The sequence below is a fragment of the Papio anubis genome, chromosome 18 (genome assembly GCF_008728515.1).
Source record: "Papio anubis isolate 15944 chromosome 18, Panubis1.0, whole genome shotgun sequence".
NCBI classification, from domain to species: Eukaryota; Metazoa; Chordata; class Mammalia; order Primates; family Cercopithecidae; genus Papio; species Papio anubis.
This window is the reverse complement of record NC_044993.1, coordinates 70,863,673-70,880,753: the sequence shown is the minus strand read 5'-3', so window position 1 is coordinate 70,880,753 and position 17,081 is coordinate 70,863,673. Positions and strand designations below refer to the sequence as shown.

Below are 17,081 nucleotides of genomic sequence, written 5' to 3'. Positions count from 1 at the left end.
CCAGACTGGCCAACATGGTGAAACCCCATCTGTACTAAAAATACAAAACTTAGCCAGGCGTGGTAGTGGGTGCCTGTAATCCCAGCTGCTTGGGAGGCTGAGGCAGGAGAATCACTTGAACTCGGGAGGTGGAGGTTGCAGTGAGCCGAGATCTGCCATTGCACTCCAGACAGAGCAAGACTCCATCTCCAAAAAAAAAAAAAAAAGGCTATATGTTACAAATATTTTTGCACTTTCCTGTTGTAAATGCTATTAGGCTCTACAGCACTGGTTTTCAATCATAGCTGCATTTTAGTATCATGTGGGGCACTTTGAAAATATACACAGCATATCCTCCAACAACGTTTCTTTCGATGACTTTCTCTTTTTCTTTTTTCTTTTTTTTTTTTTTGAGACGGAGTCTCGCTCTGTCGCCCAGGTTGGAGTGCAGTGGCCGGATCTCAGCTCACTGCAAGCTGCGCCTCCCGGGTTCACACCATTCTCCTACCTCAGCCTCCGGAGTAGCTGGGACTACAGGCGCCCGCCAACTCGCCCGGCTAGTTTTTTTTTTTTTTTTTTTGTATTTTTTAGTAGAGACGGGGTTTCACCGTGTTAGCCAGGATGGTCTCGATCTCCTGACCTTGTGATCTGCCCGTCTTGGCCTCCCAAAGTGCTGGGATTACAGGCTTGAGCCACCGCGCCTGGCCTCTTTTTATTTCAATAGTTTTTGGGAGGCAGGTCGCTTTGTGACACGGATAAGTTCTTCAGTGGCGATTTCTGAGACTTTGGTGCACCCATCACCTTAGCCGTGTACACAGCTAATATGTAGTCTTTTATCCCTCACCCCCATCCCGCCCTTCCTCCTGAGTCCCCCAGATCCAATACGCCTTTGCATCCTGATAGCTTAGCTTGTGTCGTTTGTAGTTTCGTATAAATTTTAGGTTTGTTTTTCTGTTTCTGTAAAGAATGTCATTGGTATTTAGATAGGGATTATAGGGAATCTGTAGATTGCTTTAAGTAGTATGGACAGTTTAATAATATTGGTTCTTCCAATCCATGAAGATAGAATATCTTTCAATTTTTGTGTGCCTTCTTCTCTTTGATCAACATTTGATAGTTTTTAATTGTAGAGCTCTTTCACTTCTTTAATTAATTTAATTCCTGGGTAGTTAATTTTATTTGTAGTTATTGTAAATGGAATTACGTTCTTGATTTCTTTTTCAGATTGTTCGCTGTTGGCATAGAGAAATGATACAGATTTTTGTGTGATTTTGTATCCTACAACTTTACTGAATTTGTCTATCAGTTCTAATAATTTTTTTGGTGAGGTCTTTAGGTTTTTCCAAATATAAGGTCATATCATCTGCAAACAAGGATAATTTGACTTCTTCCTTTCCAATTTGGATGCCCTCTATTTCTTTCTCTTCTCTGATCACTCCAGCTAGGACTTCCAGTACTATGTTGAATAACTATGGTGAAAGTGGGCACAGGTTCCAGATCTTAGAGGAAAGGCTTTTAGTCTTTCCTCATTCAGCATAATAAAAGCTGTGGGTCTAACGGCCCTTTGGAGCTGAAAGTCACCCTGCTCTGGATCTCCTTTCAGATTGCTCGTTATGAAGAGTGAGCCTAGAAACCCTGCCTAAGGAAATCTGAGGTTCAATCTGGGTAAAGCCAATAGAGGTGAAAAATGGAGTCGCTAGAAGTTCTCTGTGGGCAAAAATGTTGTGCTGGGAAGGCTGAGGCTGTTCCTTTTGGCCATTATTCACACTCCTGGGCCTCACACGGATTCCGAAGAATACTTCATAATTTTCAGTGTCTCCTCCTCTAATTTGACTGCCTTACTTTATGGGGGTATATTTAACATAATGTGTGTCTTCGACTTCAAAGAAATAAATTTGCTATTCATTCTGTCCAGGATGCCTCACCTGTCTTCTTTCTGAGTAGCAAACTCTATGTAAATCTTCCAGATCCAAGTTAACGTCTTCTGCTCTCTGAAGCCTTTACTAATTCCCGTAGGCTGAGACAGCCATGTCTTCTCCTGGGTTCCCTCAGAACACTCTTATTTGAATTATTGTACATGCAAGACCACCCAGTTTGTTTATTGCTGCTGCTTCTCCTAACTTCTGCTTCATCCTCAAAGCCCTCTACCGATGTGAGATGCATAGGACTCAAACATACACTGTGCCCCTCAGATACAAAGCTTGGCTCCTGGGCGGCCTTGTGAAGCTCAAACCTGTAATCCCAGCACTTTGGGAGGCCAAGGCGGGTGGATCACAAGGTCAGGAGAATCCAGGCTATCCTGGCTAACATGGGTGAAACCCCGTCTCTACTAAAAATACAAAAACTAGCCGAGTGGCCTGTAGTCCCAGCCTTCTTGGGAGGCTGGTGGAGAATGGCGTGAACCGAGTGGGCTTGCAGTGAGCGAGATCCCGGCGCCACTGCACTCCAGCCTGGGAACACAGTGAGACTCGTCTCAAAAAAGCTTGGCTCCTGACAGAGATTACTTATGCAACCCACTTTTTTTTTTTTTAAGAAAGAATCTCGTTCTCTAGCTCAGGCTGAAGTGCAGTGGTGCAATCTCAGCTAACTGCAACCTCCACCTCCCAGATTCAAGCGATTCTCCTACCTCAGCCTCCTGAATAGCTGGGATTCACAGTGCCATATCACACCCCACTAATTTTTTATATTTTTAGTAGAGATGGGGTTTCACCATACTGGCCAGGCTGGTTTTGAACTCCTGACCTCAAGTGATCCGCCCACACTGGCTTCCCAAAGTGCTGGGATTACAGGTGTGAGCCACCACGTCCCGCAGCAACCCACTTATACTGAATGTGAATGAATGAACATCATCTTAACTTTCAATCTGACATCTTTAATCAGGCTAGAGGCTTAAAAATTATATTTTGGGAAAAACAATATAATATTTACATTCTAGAAAAGATTTCAAAAAATATAAGACAGAAAATTAAAGTAACATATTGAAACATTGTTAAAAATACTTTGGTAAAAATATTTTGGTTGAAAACAATTTCAACCAGAGTTGATTTCAGGTTATGTATACCATTTTGCATCCTGATTTTTCCAGTTACCATTTCCCATGTTGTCAAATACCTTCAATTGTGATGTTTACAGTTGTGTGACATTTCATGATATGGACGTATTGTAATTTATTTGGCTTAATGCCCACCAACTTTGAGCAGATTCAATTCCCTTACACATGTAAATTACATTGCAGTGGACATCAGGCCCACACAACTTTGTTTGCATTCATTAACATTTCCACAGATAACCAGTAACATTTCAACCACAAGGGCAAGTATTGGGTCATATTCCCTTATCTAGTTATTTCCACCCAATTCCACTGGCCTTTATTATCAGAGAGTCTCACCTCTTCTGTCGTTGGCAAAGGATCCCAAAGCTCACTCATCCAATGGAGTCGGCCATGCCCAAGGTTCACGAATGCCACGTATTCACTTGAGGACTCTGCACATAGTACTTTTGCCCTTTTTAATCTTTTTTTTTTTTTTTTTTTTGAGACGGAGTCTCGCTCTGTCGCCCAGGCTGGAGTGCAGTGGCCGGATCTCAGCTCACTGCAAGCTCCGCCTCCCGGGTTTACGTCATTCTCCTGCCTCAGCCTCCCGAGCAGCTGGGACTACAGGTGCCTGCCACCACACCCGGCTAGTTTTTTGTATTTTTTAATAGAGACGGGGTTTCACCGGGTTAGCCAGGATGGTCTCGATCTCCTGACCTCGTGATCCGCCCGTCTCGGCCTCCCAAAGTGCTGGGATTACAGGCTTGAGCCACCGCGCCCGGCCGCCCTTTTTAATCTTTTCTTTGCTTAAATTTGAGAGGAGAAAAGAAAACGATAAAGAACTGTCAATTCTACATAGGCACACAATCAAGATGAAATTACCTCCTTCACAAATGTCTTCATTTTAAAACTTTAAAAATTGAAGTATTCCCATGTGCTTGAATGTGTTTGTAACTCACTTTTATTATTTAACATTTGCTGCTCCATTTTCCCTTCAGGGCTCTGGTTGCCTTTGCTGTCAGCAACCAAACTTCTTGCTGTCAGCTCGTTCTGGGATGGCTTCAGAGGCAGAGAGGGGACTCTCTGGAGATCATACCACTCCCAAGTGGACAACATTCAGTGACTGATCCCTGGGAGGTATAAAAGCCCTGACATTTCTGCCCAGCCCAATACAACTCTGATGGCCCACTCATCTCCAGAGTTGTTCATGGCTGCCTCTGGGTTTCACTTTCTTCACTGCCCAATTCCCTTCTGGCTCCTACCTCCCACCCAAAGTCGTTGATGGTCAGTAAACATCTCTACCCCAAGTTCCGCCTTAGCATGTGCTTCTGGAGAACCCAATGTGAGACAACGTTTTAATAACAGTAATAACAGCATGACAACAGTGAACAAGAACAGCTATGATGAAAGGCAGGCGAGCTCCAAAGTGGGGCATAGCCTGCGAGGGTTCTTGGCTTTGCCCAGGAAAGAATTCAAGGGCAAGCCAGAGGTAGAAGAAAATAGCTTTATTGAAGAAGCAGTGCTACAGCTCCCTGACTGCTCCTGCAGAGTGGGGCTACCCCTGAAGCAGAGAGCAGCAGCTTAGGGAGGTTTTGCAGTCACATTTGTACCCACTTTTAATTGCATGTAGATTAAGGGGTGGCTTATGCAGAAATTTCTAGGGAAGGGATAGTAACTTTTGGGTCATTGGGTTATTGCCATGGGAAGGAGCGGTAACTCTGGGATGTTGCCATGGCAATGGTAAATTGACATGGTGCCTTGGTAGGCGTGTCTGATTGAAAGCTGCCTCTGCCAGGACCCTGTTTTAGCTAGTACTCAATCTGGTACAGTGTACAAGACCCATCTCTAGAGTCAAGTTCCGCCTCCTACCTCAGCTACACCATGTTGCCTTACCAGAGATTAAAAACCAGGGGCTAATCCATTTGCTGTATTACTAACCATTCTTTGAAAACATCACTCGGTATTTTATTTGAAGAGATAATTTTGCAAGATACAGTGAAGCTATCCAGTCATTTCACCTGGTTTCTCTGTGTGATTCGCATTGTTACTATTACTTTCTTTTTAAAACTTATGATGCCATCAGTTTCTTAAACACCATTCTCTGCTTGTTTCTTGTTTCCTTGCCCACTCCCCACTTTTTTTTTTGAGACAGAGTCTCACTCTGTCGCCCAGGGTGGAGTGCAATGTCACCATCTCAGCTCACTGCAACCTCTGCTTCTCGGGTTCAAGTGATTCTCCTGCCTCAGCCTCCCAAGTAGATGGGATTACTGGCACCCACCACCATGCCTGGCTAATTTTTGTATTTTTAGTAGAGATGGGGTTTCACAATGTTGGCCAGGCTGGTCTTGAACTCCTGACCTCAGGTGATCCACCTGCCTCGGCCTCCCAAAGTGCTGGGATTACAGCCATGAACCACCACGCCCAGCTGCCCCATTGGTTTTGTCACCTTCTCCTCTTCCATCATCCCCTATGTTCCTCCTGGGTTTAATCCTTGGACTTCTTTCTCACTCTATATTCTCCCCCTGGCCAATTACATCCACTTTTGTTTCTATAACTGAACCTGTATATACTGGTGACTTCTCAATCTGTATCTGCCAGACCTCCATTTGGCCTGTAGACCCATGATGTCCAGCTCTTGGGCTCCTCCAACTGGATGTCTTATATGACTTCACACTTAACATTTCTTAAATGGAACCCAGTATCTCCCCACTGCTACCATCAACACCACGACCCACACTAACATGCACAGACACACCATATACTTCTTTTCTGCCTACACTGCCTATCTCAATTAATGGTACCACCATGTGGCCATCCTCTTACCCCCTCCCTTATCCCACATATTCAAACAGTCACTAATTGCTCTGCATGCTACCTCCTTAACATCCTTCAAAATTATTTCTTACTGTAGTGGGTAGAATTGTATCCTCCGAAAATATATGTTCAAGTCCTAACTCCTAGTACCTATGAATGTGACCATATTTGGAATAGAGTCTTAGCAGATGTAATCAAGATGAGGTTATGCAGGATATGGTAGGCCTTACCCCAGTGACTGGTATTCCTATAAGAAGACGGAAATGGCCAGGTTCGGTGGCTCACGCCTATAATCCAGGCACTTAGGGAGGCTGAGACATGTGGATCAGGAGTTCGAGGTCAGGAGTTCGAGGCCAGCATGACCCACGTGGTGAAATCCTGTCTCTACTAAAAAGACAAAAAATTAGCCAGGCGTGGTGGCGCACGCCTGTAATCCCAGCTACTTGGGAGGCTGAGACAGAATTGCTTGAACCCTGGAGGCAGAGGTTGCAGTGAGTCAAGATAACGCCATTGAGCTCCAGCCTGAGCAACAAGAGTGAAACTACATCTCAGAAAAAAAAAAAAAAAAAAAAGAGAAAGAGAGAAATTTGAACACATAGAACCCCATGCAAAGACACAGAAGACACTCAGGGACAATGCCATGTGAAGATGATGGCAGAAACTGAAATGACGCATCTGCAAGACATGGAAAACCAAGAGTTGCTGACTGCCACAAGAAGCTAGAAGAGAGGCATGGAACAGCCTTCGGAAGAAACAAATGCTGCTGACCTCTTGATTTTGGATTTTAAGCCTCCAGAACAATGAGATAATACATTTCTGTTGTTTTTAAAATCCAGTTTGTGGTACTTTATTACAGTGGCCATAGGAATACAACATCCCAATAGAATTGTTTGCCTTATCCTTCTCAATGCCTTGTACAGCCTTCTGCTGCTGTTGTTTGCATTCCTCTTAGGTCTTCTGCCATGAGCTTATAAAGCCTTTGGAAGCCTTGAAAGAAATATCAGATCATTATTCACATTTATGCATGTAAGTGCTACGCACTAGGTTTGGTTCAAGTAAAGTGTATAATGTTTCATGAATAATGAACAAATAGAAGGAATCAGTACCCCGAGGATTTTTTTGTGTGTCTTTCTCCTTGTCTTCTCCCTATCTCGAAACTAAGCTGTATGCATGAGTGCAAGGGCCCAGTTTTATCACCTTGTTCCTGGGATGTTCTAGTTGCTATACAACTATTGTTTGCCTAAATAAATGACTACATGAAAACGAATATGATGTGGAAGTCACTAGAGAGAAAGATGAAAAGCTTCCTAAAGGAGATGATGGGCTTGGCTCAGTTCTCCCCCACCCACCTTGTACCAAAGTTGCCCAAGCCATATTAAAGCCTGAAGCAAAAGGAAAAATACATACCATCATACACATGTTTTCATGTATTTTTTTAAACAATTAGTTTTTCCAGAACACTTAAAAGAGTTAAAAAAAAAAAAAAAAATGGAAAAACAATTGGATGAGGTGGCTTATGCCTGTAATCCCAGCACTTGGGGGCCCGAAGTGGGAGAATTGCTTGAACCCAGAAGTTCAAGACCAGTATGGGCAACATAAAATTAAAAAAAGATAAAAAAATTGAAAAACTGAAAAAGTAGCTATATTAAAACTCAAACTACTGGGCCGGGTGCGGTGGCTCACGTCTGTAATCTCAGCACTTTGGGAGGCTGAGGTGGGGCGGATCACGAGGTTAGGAGATCGAGACCATCCTGGCTGACACGGTGAAACCCTGTCTCTACTAAAAATCCAAAAAATTAGCCGGGCGTGGTGGCGGGCACCTGTAGTGCCAGCTACTGGGGAGGCTGAGGCAGGAGAATGGCGTGAACCCGGGAGGCGGAGCTTGCAGTGAGCTGAGATCGCACCACTGCACTCTAGCCTGGGTGACAGAGCGCGATTCCATCAAAAAAAAAAAAAAAAAAAAAAAAAAACCCAACTCAAACTATTTTAAGCTTCACTGATTTGTACCCAGCCAGGATCTTGTTTTTTCCACTCAGGCTGGAGTGCAGTGGTGCAATCACGGCTCACTGCAGTCTCAACCTCTCTAGCTCAAGCCATCCTCCCGTTTCAGCCTCCCAAGCAGCTGGGAATAAAGGTGTGCCAGCACAGCCAGCTTTTTTTTTTTTTTTTTTTTTAATAGAGACAGGGTCTCGCTATGTTGCCCGGGCTGGTCTCGAATTCGTGGGCTCAAGCTATCCTCCTGTCTCAGCCTCCAAAAGTGCTGAGATTACAGGCGTGAGCCACCACGCCCGGCCCCAAACCAAAATATTTTAAAATACCATCGCAGCTTTATAAGGAGGATACCCTCTGAGAAATGTGTTGCTCTTGGGCTGCAAACCCGAAGAGAGTGTTACTGTATCAGACCGGGTAGGCAACTGCGACACAAACATTTGCGTATCTAAATATATGTAAACACAGAAAAGGTGGAGTGAAAATGCGGTATTACAATCTTAGAGAACCATAGTCGTATATGCGGTTTGTTGTTGACCGAAACAACATTTGGGGGCCCACGACTGTATTACATTCCCAGCGCCAGTGGTAGCAAACATCAACAGTATTTTCAAAATCTAATTATTTGCTTACCTTGGTTTCAACTGAAAGAATTGCCAGAGTATTTGACAATGTCTTTTGACCAAATGAAGAGCTAAAATATAGCTTGTATCTTACTGGTCTTTGCATTAAGTTTGCTTTTTAAAAATATCGCATTAAAATATTATTTATCTTCATTACTAAATTGTTTTGGCCCCAATAAGTTTTGCGCGTGCTTCAGTTCTGCCTGCGCGAAATCGGGAGTCTCCCGGACGCAAACGACCTCTCCCAGCAAGTGAACAGCCCCTGGCTAGTCCACCACGCGCAGGCGCAGGGCGGCAGGGACGAACCCGGAAGTCCCTCCCTGAGAAAGCGGCGCACAAGCCCTCGAACGGGACCAATCCAAGGCTGCGTCGTCCAGCTCTCCTTGCCCCGCCCCCTGCAGGTTTTTCTTTGCTTATCCAATAATAGAGGACTATTTTCTCCTCTGGCGCCCTCCTGTCCAATTACATCGAAGGGGGCGGGGCCTAAGCTCGGCGCCCTCTCTGTAAAGAAGTGCGGCGCCATATTTCGCCTGGAGTACTGCCGCCAGGAGTCAGCAGCTTGGGGCAGGGTTGTGCGTTGGCTCTAGTTTTTTTTTTTTCTTTCTCGTTCTTTCTTTCGTTCTTTCTCTCTCTTTCTCTCTCTGTCTCTCTTTCTTTTCTTTCTTTCCTTTTTTTCCTCTTTCGTGAGACGGAGTCTGGCTCTGTGGCCCAGGCTGGAGTGCGGTGGCGCAATCTCGGCTCACTGTAAACTCTGCCTCCCGGGTTCACGCCATTCTCCTGCTTCAGCCTCCCGCGTAGATGCGACTACAGGCTCCCGCCACCTCGCCCGGCTAGTTTTTTGTATTTTTAGTACAGACGGGGTTTCACCCTGTTAGCCAGGGTGGTCGCGACCTCCTGACCTCCTGATCCACCTGCCTCGGCCTCCCAAAGTGCTGGGATTACAAGCGTGAGCCACCACGCCCGGCCCATTCTGGATATCTTAAAAAGGCGAGGTTGGCTGAGGAGCCAGCAGTGCAGAAGTGTATTTAGGTGGGTCGGGTTCTCTTCTTCTCAACCTAAGCGCTTACTTAGGGCTTATAATAAGGTCTGAGGACAGGCATGGCTTGGGTGACTGTTAGAAATACGTAATCTCAGGCCTCCTGAATCAGAATCTTCATTTTGATAACATCCCTAGGTGATTTATGCGCGCGTTAATGTTTCAAAATGGCTGCCATACGCTTCCCAAGATTTTGTGTTTAGGAGACAGTGTTGACATCTGCATTTGGCTGTGCAGACGGTGGCCTATACTGCAAACCTAATGAAGACAATAAGACTTGAGACTTGTGAGTCACACTCTGGATCTTTAATGACCTCTTAGACATCACTGGTCACCTAATCAGGATGATAAAACGAAAGTTGTGATGTGGGGTGCTATAGGTAGAAAACCTACAGTGAACATGGGTGCTTGAGAATGTGCAGAAGCACCCAGGAAAGGTGTAAAAAGAGGTGTTCAGTCAACCTGAGGTGGAAAGAAAAGGCGGAATGTGTATTAGGGGTGCATGGGTTTATTCACCAACTTGGCATCCCACAGACATTGTCTCTAACCAAGGAACCCAACTGATAGTAAAAGTGACGTGGTAGTCAGTTTCCAAGATGACTCTCAATGATGCTAGCCTTGTGTAATCCCTTCCCACATTGAATTCGTCTGATAGACTCAGCAATAGTGGATATAAGAAATGATGTATGACATCTGGAGCTGGGTGGTACAAGATACTGTAACTTCCATCTTGCTCTCTTGAAGCACTTGCTCTGGGGGAAACAAACTATGTGTGAGAACATGTCTCATTAGCTCTATGGAGAGGTCCATGTGAGAAACGGAGGCTTCCTGCTGACAATAACGTGAAGGAGCCATCCTGGAATCCCATCCTTCAGCCTCAGTCAGGCCTTCAGATGACTGAGCTGCTGCTGAAAACTTAACTGCAATTTCATGAGAAACTGTGTTCCAGAACCATTCAGCTAAACAACGGCCAGATTCAGGACTCACAAGATCTGCGTGAGAGAAATGTTTACTGTTTGAAATTGCTAAATTTTAGAATACTTTGTTATGCAACAATAGGTAATTAACACAAGGGGTCCGACTGGTGTCCGCGGGATTCATGGGTATTGTACACCATCAACACAAGCAGCTGACGTTATGGCATAGTGAGATGGTTTTTTAAACACTCAGTTTTGGCACCATTTGAAGCTACCCTATAAGTTTTGGGTGCTGTTTCACGGTTATTGTAACATTCATACTAGTGGACAATATATGGGGAACTTTTTCTCAGCCAGGAGTTTATAGAGCAAGGAAACGAGGGGTACAAGTGGACATGTCTTCTTGTAATACCTAGTGATTTACTTGCAAAATTTTGTTTCTTATCCTGGAAACACCGGACTTTGTAGAGACTTCTTGCTGGCCAATTTGGGCTCCATTTGTTACTGAATAAACCACCAAAAAGGGGATTCTAACATTGTTATGGCTTTCACTATCAACAGAACATAGTTCTGCAGCTTCACAGGGGTAGCAAAGAGGATTATGGATAGAAAAATCTCAGAGAATTCTGGAGTTGACATGTTCATTGATAACATGAAAAACTGGAACAATCTTATACATTATAAGCAGGACTATAAGGAGGCCAAATCTCTCAGACATGAAAGTTTTGGGTGATTACGTCAGATTAAAAAACAACCTGGAACAGCTGAGACATTGGCTAAAGACAAGGAAAAGGAATTAGCTTGTGGACGAGAATAATTATTAATATCAACTAAGGGTTTGTGGCTACCTGCAGAAATAAAGATTACAGTATTTGTTCATATTTTCCTCCTTTTTATCCTTTCTGTTTTCTCCATATTTTATATACACAGGATGTGTAGTTCTTGGTTAGCTTTCAAGCTGGATTCAGAAGTTTCAGAATGTCAGGATGGGATCACGATTGGAGTAGAGGGGATCCTGTTATGGACCTTGATGGAGTAACTGATGGGACTTTGCATTGTTTCCTATTGTGGGAAATATAGCTGCACTATGTTAGGCCAGATTGTTTCTTCAGGGTAAATTGGTAAGAGGGTTATGTATTCATATGCAACTGAAGGGATGGATTTTAGTGAGCATTTATCATGTTTTTGGCTTCTGAATTTCTGCAACTCCTTCCAAAGCTTAGGTAATCTGTTGCCTCGTAACTATTGGGAAAATAACTTACTTCCTATAAAACAGGAAATCCAGAATAACTGATTTCCCAGTCTCTCTTGCCCCAAAGATGTGGGCATGTCACTGCCCATCAGATACCCCTGACTCAGCCTTTGGCACAAGGAAGAAGAGACCAAGAGGAACCTTTTCTTGCAGTGGTAGCCATTGCAGCAAGATAGATTCCTGGGGCAGCAGTGGCAGCAGTGCTACTAGTGTCACCTCATGGCCAGTGATGACTGTGTCAAAACTATGAACGGCAACATTTATGCTTGGAGGCAGCAGCTGCATTGGTATTATTTTTTTCACTATAGCTGCTGTGTGGTCTTCCGAGCCTGGTTCTCCAGCTGCCCAGGGTTTTTGAAAGGTATTCGTTATTATTTTCATGAAATCCTTTCCTGCTTAACTCAGCAAGAGCTGGTGTTTGTTATTTGCAACCAAGAACTGCGAATGAGGCCAGAATGTAGCCAGTCATTAGAAAATGACTTGAACTGTGAACTGAACAGCCATCCGTACTTTCTCCAGCTCTTCTCTCTGTGTGTTTACATCTTTTGCTCTTATCTATAGACGTTTGCTTTTTATCCATCTATAAGTCAGCCAAAAGACAGTTGCAACCTTCTGGGATTACTCGTTACAGGCCAAGTCCTAGTGAGTATGATCCGTGGGCCCTCGGTCCCAGTTCCAATTGCCCTAATCCAATCATGAATCCTCACTGGGAAGAGGATGATAGAGTATAAACTGGGCTGCTGGAGTCCATACACCTATGGATTAGGGGACCATTTTCAGAAAAGGCTGACCCAGTGTGAGCTGGGAAGGCATCCCTAAATGAAGTCTACTTTAGGAACATGGAGTTCTTCAGTCATGGCATGCTGTGCATTTCCTGATATATTCTCCCATTACAAAAAGGGTATCCTTTACATCAAATGCTTTAAAAGATTAAACACAGGCCGAATACGGTGGCTCACGCCTGTAATCCCAGCACTTTGAGAGGCTGAGGTGGGCGCATCACCTGAGGTCAAGAGCTCAAGATCAGCCCGACCAACATAGTGAAACCCCGTGTGTACTAAAAATACAAAAAGTAGCTGGGCGTGGTGGTGCGCACCTGTAGTCCCCCCTACTTGGGAGGCTGAGGTGGGAGAATCACTTGAACCCAGGAGACAGAGGTTGCAGTGAGCCGAGATCATGCCATTGCACTCCAGCCTGGGCAACAGAGCTAGACTCCGTCTCAAAAAAAAAAAAAAATTAAGCACAACTCTGCAATGCCACCCTTACACCTGCCCCACCCCAGCCTCTGCATCCGCATCAGCAAACGCATCCAGTCAATGCAGAAAATGACTATATGTGAAAAAAAAAAGGAAGGGTTCAGATAACACTGCTATAATCTCAGCTTCTGAGCTAGGAAGTTAAGAAGAACAACCTTCTGATAACCAACTTTTCAAACCTGTAAACATAAGCCCAGATCAGCAAAGTGATGCAATTTGAGGTCTCAGTGAATTTTCTTTGGGACTTAGCTCCACCAAGATTGCTTTATCTCCAAGTTCTGACCCAGTAGTTAGAGAATATACTTTGCCATCATTGCTGGGTACCAAAGGACCAAGAAATAGGTGGGGTAATTCATTTCTGCTTGTCTGTAATGAGACTGTCAGGGAGTCTAGTCCCAGTGGCTATGGAAGCTACTGTAAATACCCATTTGTGATTCTCCCAAACATTCATCCTGCACAGAGGGATAAGGCCATGAACATCTGCTCTTCACTTGCTCAGGACTTGCCTGTATTTCTAAGACTTTGCCATCCTTAGAATAATTAGGAGCATTGGCTGGGCGCGGTGGCTCAAGCCTGTAATCCCAGCACTTTGGGAGGCCGAGACGGGCGGATCACGAGGTCAGGAGATCGAGACCATCCTGGCTAGCACGGTGAAACCCCGTCTCTACTAAAAAATACAAAAAACTAGCCGGGCGAGGTGGCGGGCGCCTGTAGTCCCAGCTACTCGGGAGGCTGAGGCAGGAGAATGGCGTAAACCCGGGAGGCGGAGCTTGCAGTGAGCTGAGATCCGGCCACTGCACTCCCGCCTGGGCGACAGAGCGAGACTCCGTCTCAAAAAAAAAAAGAATAATTAGGAGCATTAACTAAGTTCTTTCAAGGTAAGATTATAACAGCAGATATATATGACTAATGACTGGAGTTCTTTGAGAGAGCGCCTTTTCTAAATATGCCACATCCAGGGAGAAATAATAAGAGTCCTGAATCCATCAGCTGGAGCTTGACACAGACATAGTAATAATCAGCTCTTTTGCCTCTCTATGAGTGCCTAGGGGGTGGGAGAAGCCTGGAAATATTAAAAGAGACTTGCATAATCGCACAGGAGGGCTGTGTATGGGTCTGCATATTGTTTTGTGTTATATTTTATAAAATTGAAAGAGTGAGTATAGGAGGACCCACATCATCCAGGACTGGACATTGGAAGTTGGGGGTGTAGGGACGAGGGGCAGATCCTAACTGAGTGACCCTAATACAGGTTTGTTAACATGGCCATGGTTGAAGCTTGACTTGTTGCGTCTGGAGCCTCAGCTTCTACATTGCTGATCTCTGTCTGTCTTATCTGCATCTGGGATCAGGCCCATGAGCAGGACAAACCAGTCGAGCGTCTCCGAGTTCCTCCTCCTGGGACTCTCCAGGCAGCCCCAGCAGCAGCATCTCCTCTTCGTGCTTTTCCTGAGCATGTACCTGGTCACCGTCCTGGGGAACCTGCTCATCCTGGCCGTCAGCACAGACTCCCACCTGCACACCCCCATGTACTTCTTCCTCAGCAGCCTGTCCTTCGTGGACGTCTGCTTCTCCTCCACCACCGTCCCCAAGATGCTGGCCAATCACATACTTGGGACTCAGACCATCTCCTTCTCTAGCTGTCTCATGCAGATGTGTTTTCTCTGTATGTTTTCTGACATGAACAATTTCCTCCTGGCTGTGATGGCCTATGACCGCTTTATCACTGTGTGCCACCCCTTCCATTACGCAGCAAAGATGACCCATCAGCTCTGTGCCCTGCTGGTCACTGGATCACGGGTGGTTACCAACTTGAATGCTCTGCTGCACACCCTGCTGATGGCTCGACTCTCATTCTGTGCAGACAACACCATCCCCCACATCTTCTGTGATGTGACTCCCCTCCTGAAACTCTCCTGTTCAGACACACACTTCAATGAGGTGATGATTCTTACTGAGACTGCTGTAGTCATGATCACCCCATTTCTTTGCATCCTGGCTTCCTATATGCACATCGCCTGTGCCATCTTGAGGGTCCTATCCATGAAGGGAAGATGGAAAGCCTTCTCCACCTGTGGCTCCCACCTGGCTGTGGTTCTCCTCTTCTGTGGTACCATCATATCTCTGTATTTCAGCCCTTCATCCTCCCACTCAACTCAGAGAGATATAGCAGCTGCTGTGATGTTCACAGTGGTGACTGCCATGATGAATCCTTTTATCTACAGCCTGAGGAACAAGGACATAAAAGGGGCTCTTGTAAAAGTGATTGCTGTGAAATTCTTTTCTGTTCAATAATGATATGGGCTAAGAAATTCCTAGAAGGAGCTAATTTCTGAGATAATCTTGTTTATTTTTTCTACTGTATGAAACTTAGCATTATGTGTTTGTTTTGAGACAGAGCCTCACTCTGTCACCCAGGCTGGAGTGCAGTTGTGCGATCTTGGCTCACTGCAATCTCTGCCTCTTGGGTTCAAGAGATTCTCCTGCCTCAGCCTCCTGAGTAGCTGAGATTACAGATATGTGAAACCAATTTTTTTTTTTTTGTATTTTTAGTAGAGATGGATGGGGTTTCACCATGTTGGTCAGGCTGGTCTCGCACTCCTGATCTCAAATGATCCACCCGCCTTGGCCTCTCAAAGTGCTGGAATTACAGATGTGAGCCACCACACCTGGCCAGTGTTTGTTTTTATAAGAGAAACATCTGGTATCTATTTTGGGAGAACAAAACCCTTGATATAGACTCTTCAGGTTAAAAATGGAAAGAGATCCTTTAATTAAATGACCCGACAATTCCAATTGTCAATGCCCTCCTGCCAAAACCAAGAAGGAACACACCTGTAGTTCAGTAAGTTGGATTTACTACTCATTATAACAAGGGAGAATACACAGCATTGGAAATAGTGAGATGTCTCATTGGAAGAGTCCTAAAAAGGACCTCTGCTTTTGTAATGGTGAGGAATTAGGAATGAGTTTGTGCTCTGGAGTAGATGCCATTACAGAATAGGGATAATTCTGAAAGGGTATCTTTTAATATATTTTATCTAGAAGGAAAGAAGAGGCCAAAGCTGTGATTGCCAAAGCAACAGCAGTCACTCATTTCAGCCAGCATAGGGGGATGTTTGGTTATTTTTGTGGCTATGACAATGTCATGTTTTTGTGATGAGACATCATTGCAGAATGGTCTTGCTTTGTTTTGCTCTAGCACAGTCAGAGTGTGGCCTTATTAGATACTGATGTTCAGTGAAATTCTCTATGTTTATCAGTAGAACACAAAAACCTTGCTGTGAGGGCCAGGCCAACTCCTATCAGGGTTGTTTACTCTTTCTCACAACAGAGACCTTGACACGAACACATCTGATGGAAACATCAGACTTTTGTTGGGGCAGGAAGGGGAGGATTTATTTATTTATTTTTTTTTAATTTTTATTTTATTTTTAGACAGAGTCTCGCTCTGTTGCCCAGGCTGGAGTGCAGTGGCGCAGTCTTGGCTCACTGCAACCTCTGCCTCCCAGGTTGAAGTGATTCTCCTGATTCAGCCTCCTGAGCAGCTGGGAGTACAGGTGCGTGTCACCACTGGCTAATTTTTGGTATTTTTAGTAGAGCTGGGTTTTCACTGTGTTAGCCAGGATGGTCTCAATCTCCTGACCTCGAGATATGCCAGTCTCGGCCTCCCAAAGTGCTGGGATTACAGGTGTGAGCCACTGCGCCCAGTCAAGAGAAGGATTTATTTAGAGTTTCAGAAAGCCCTAATTCTGCCACTCGTTTGAGCAGGCACTCTCACACTGTCATGCTGGAGTCAACCTCCCATTTATTCTGATTTTATTTTATTTTTTAAAGAGACAAGCCCTGCACTTTGGTTTTTTTTTTTTTTTTTGAGACGGAGTCTCGCTCTGTTGCCCAGGCTGGAGTGCAGTGGCCAGATCTCAGCTCACTGCAAGCTCCGCCTCCCGGGTTTACGCCATTCTCCTGCCTCAGCCTCCCAAGTAGCTGGGACTACAGGCGCCCGCCACCTCGCCCGGCTAGTTTTTTGTACTTTTTAGTAGAGACGGGGTTTCACCGTATTAACCAGGATGGTCTCGATCTCCTGACCTCGTGATCCGCCCGTCTCGGCCTCCCAAAGTGCTGGGATTACAGGCTTGAGCCACTGCGCCCGGCCGCAAGCCCTGCACTTTGGAAAGCCAAGG

At 45.0% G+C, this 17,081-nt stretch overlaps 1 protein-coding gene and 1 long non-coding RNA gene across 2 annotated transcripts; one reads left to right on the top strand and one right to left on the bottom strand.

Annotated features, from left to right (window-relative positions):
- Nucleotides 1-6,641: 6,641 nt before the first annotated feature.
- Nucleotides 6,642-9,106, bottom strand: LOC103880269. Its single transcript, XR_641191.4, has 2 exons — nucleotides 8,447-9,106; nucleotides 6,642-6,811 (listed from the first exon to the last, which is right to left on the bottom strand). It is a non-coding gene; the product is annotated as an uncharacterized LOC103880269 (long non-coding RNA).
- A 4,579-nt stretch (nucleotides 9,107-13,685) lies between these two features.
- Nucleotides 13,686-15,332, top strand: LOC101025151 (putative olfactory receptor 1F2). Its single transcript, XM_003916439.5, has one exon. The coding sequence runs from the start codon at nucleotides 14,254-14,256 to the stop codon at nucleotides 15,190-15,192; it is 939 nt and encodes a 312-aa protein (XP_003916488.1). The 5' UTR covers nucleotides 13,686-14,253; the 3' UTR covers nucleotides 15,193-15,332.
- Nucleotides 15,333-17,081: the final 1,749 nt, after the last annotated feature.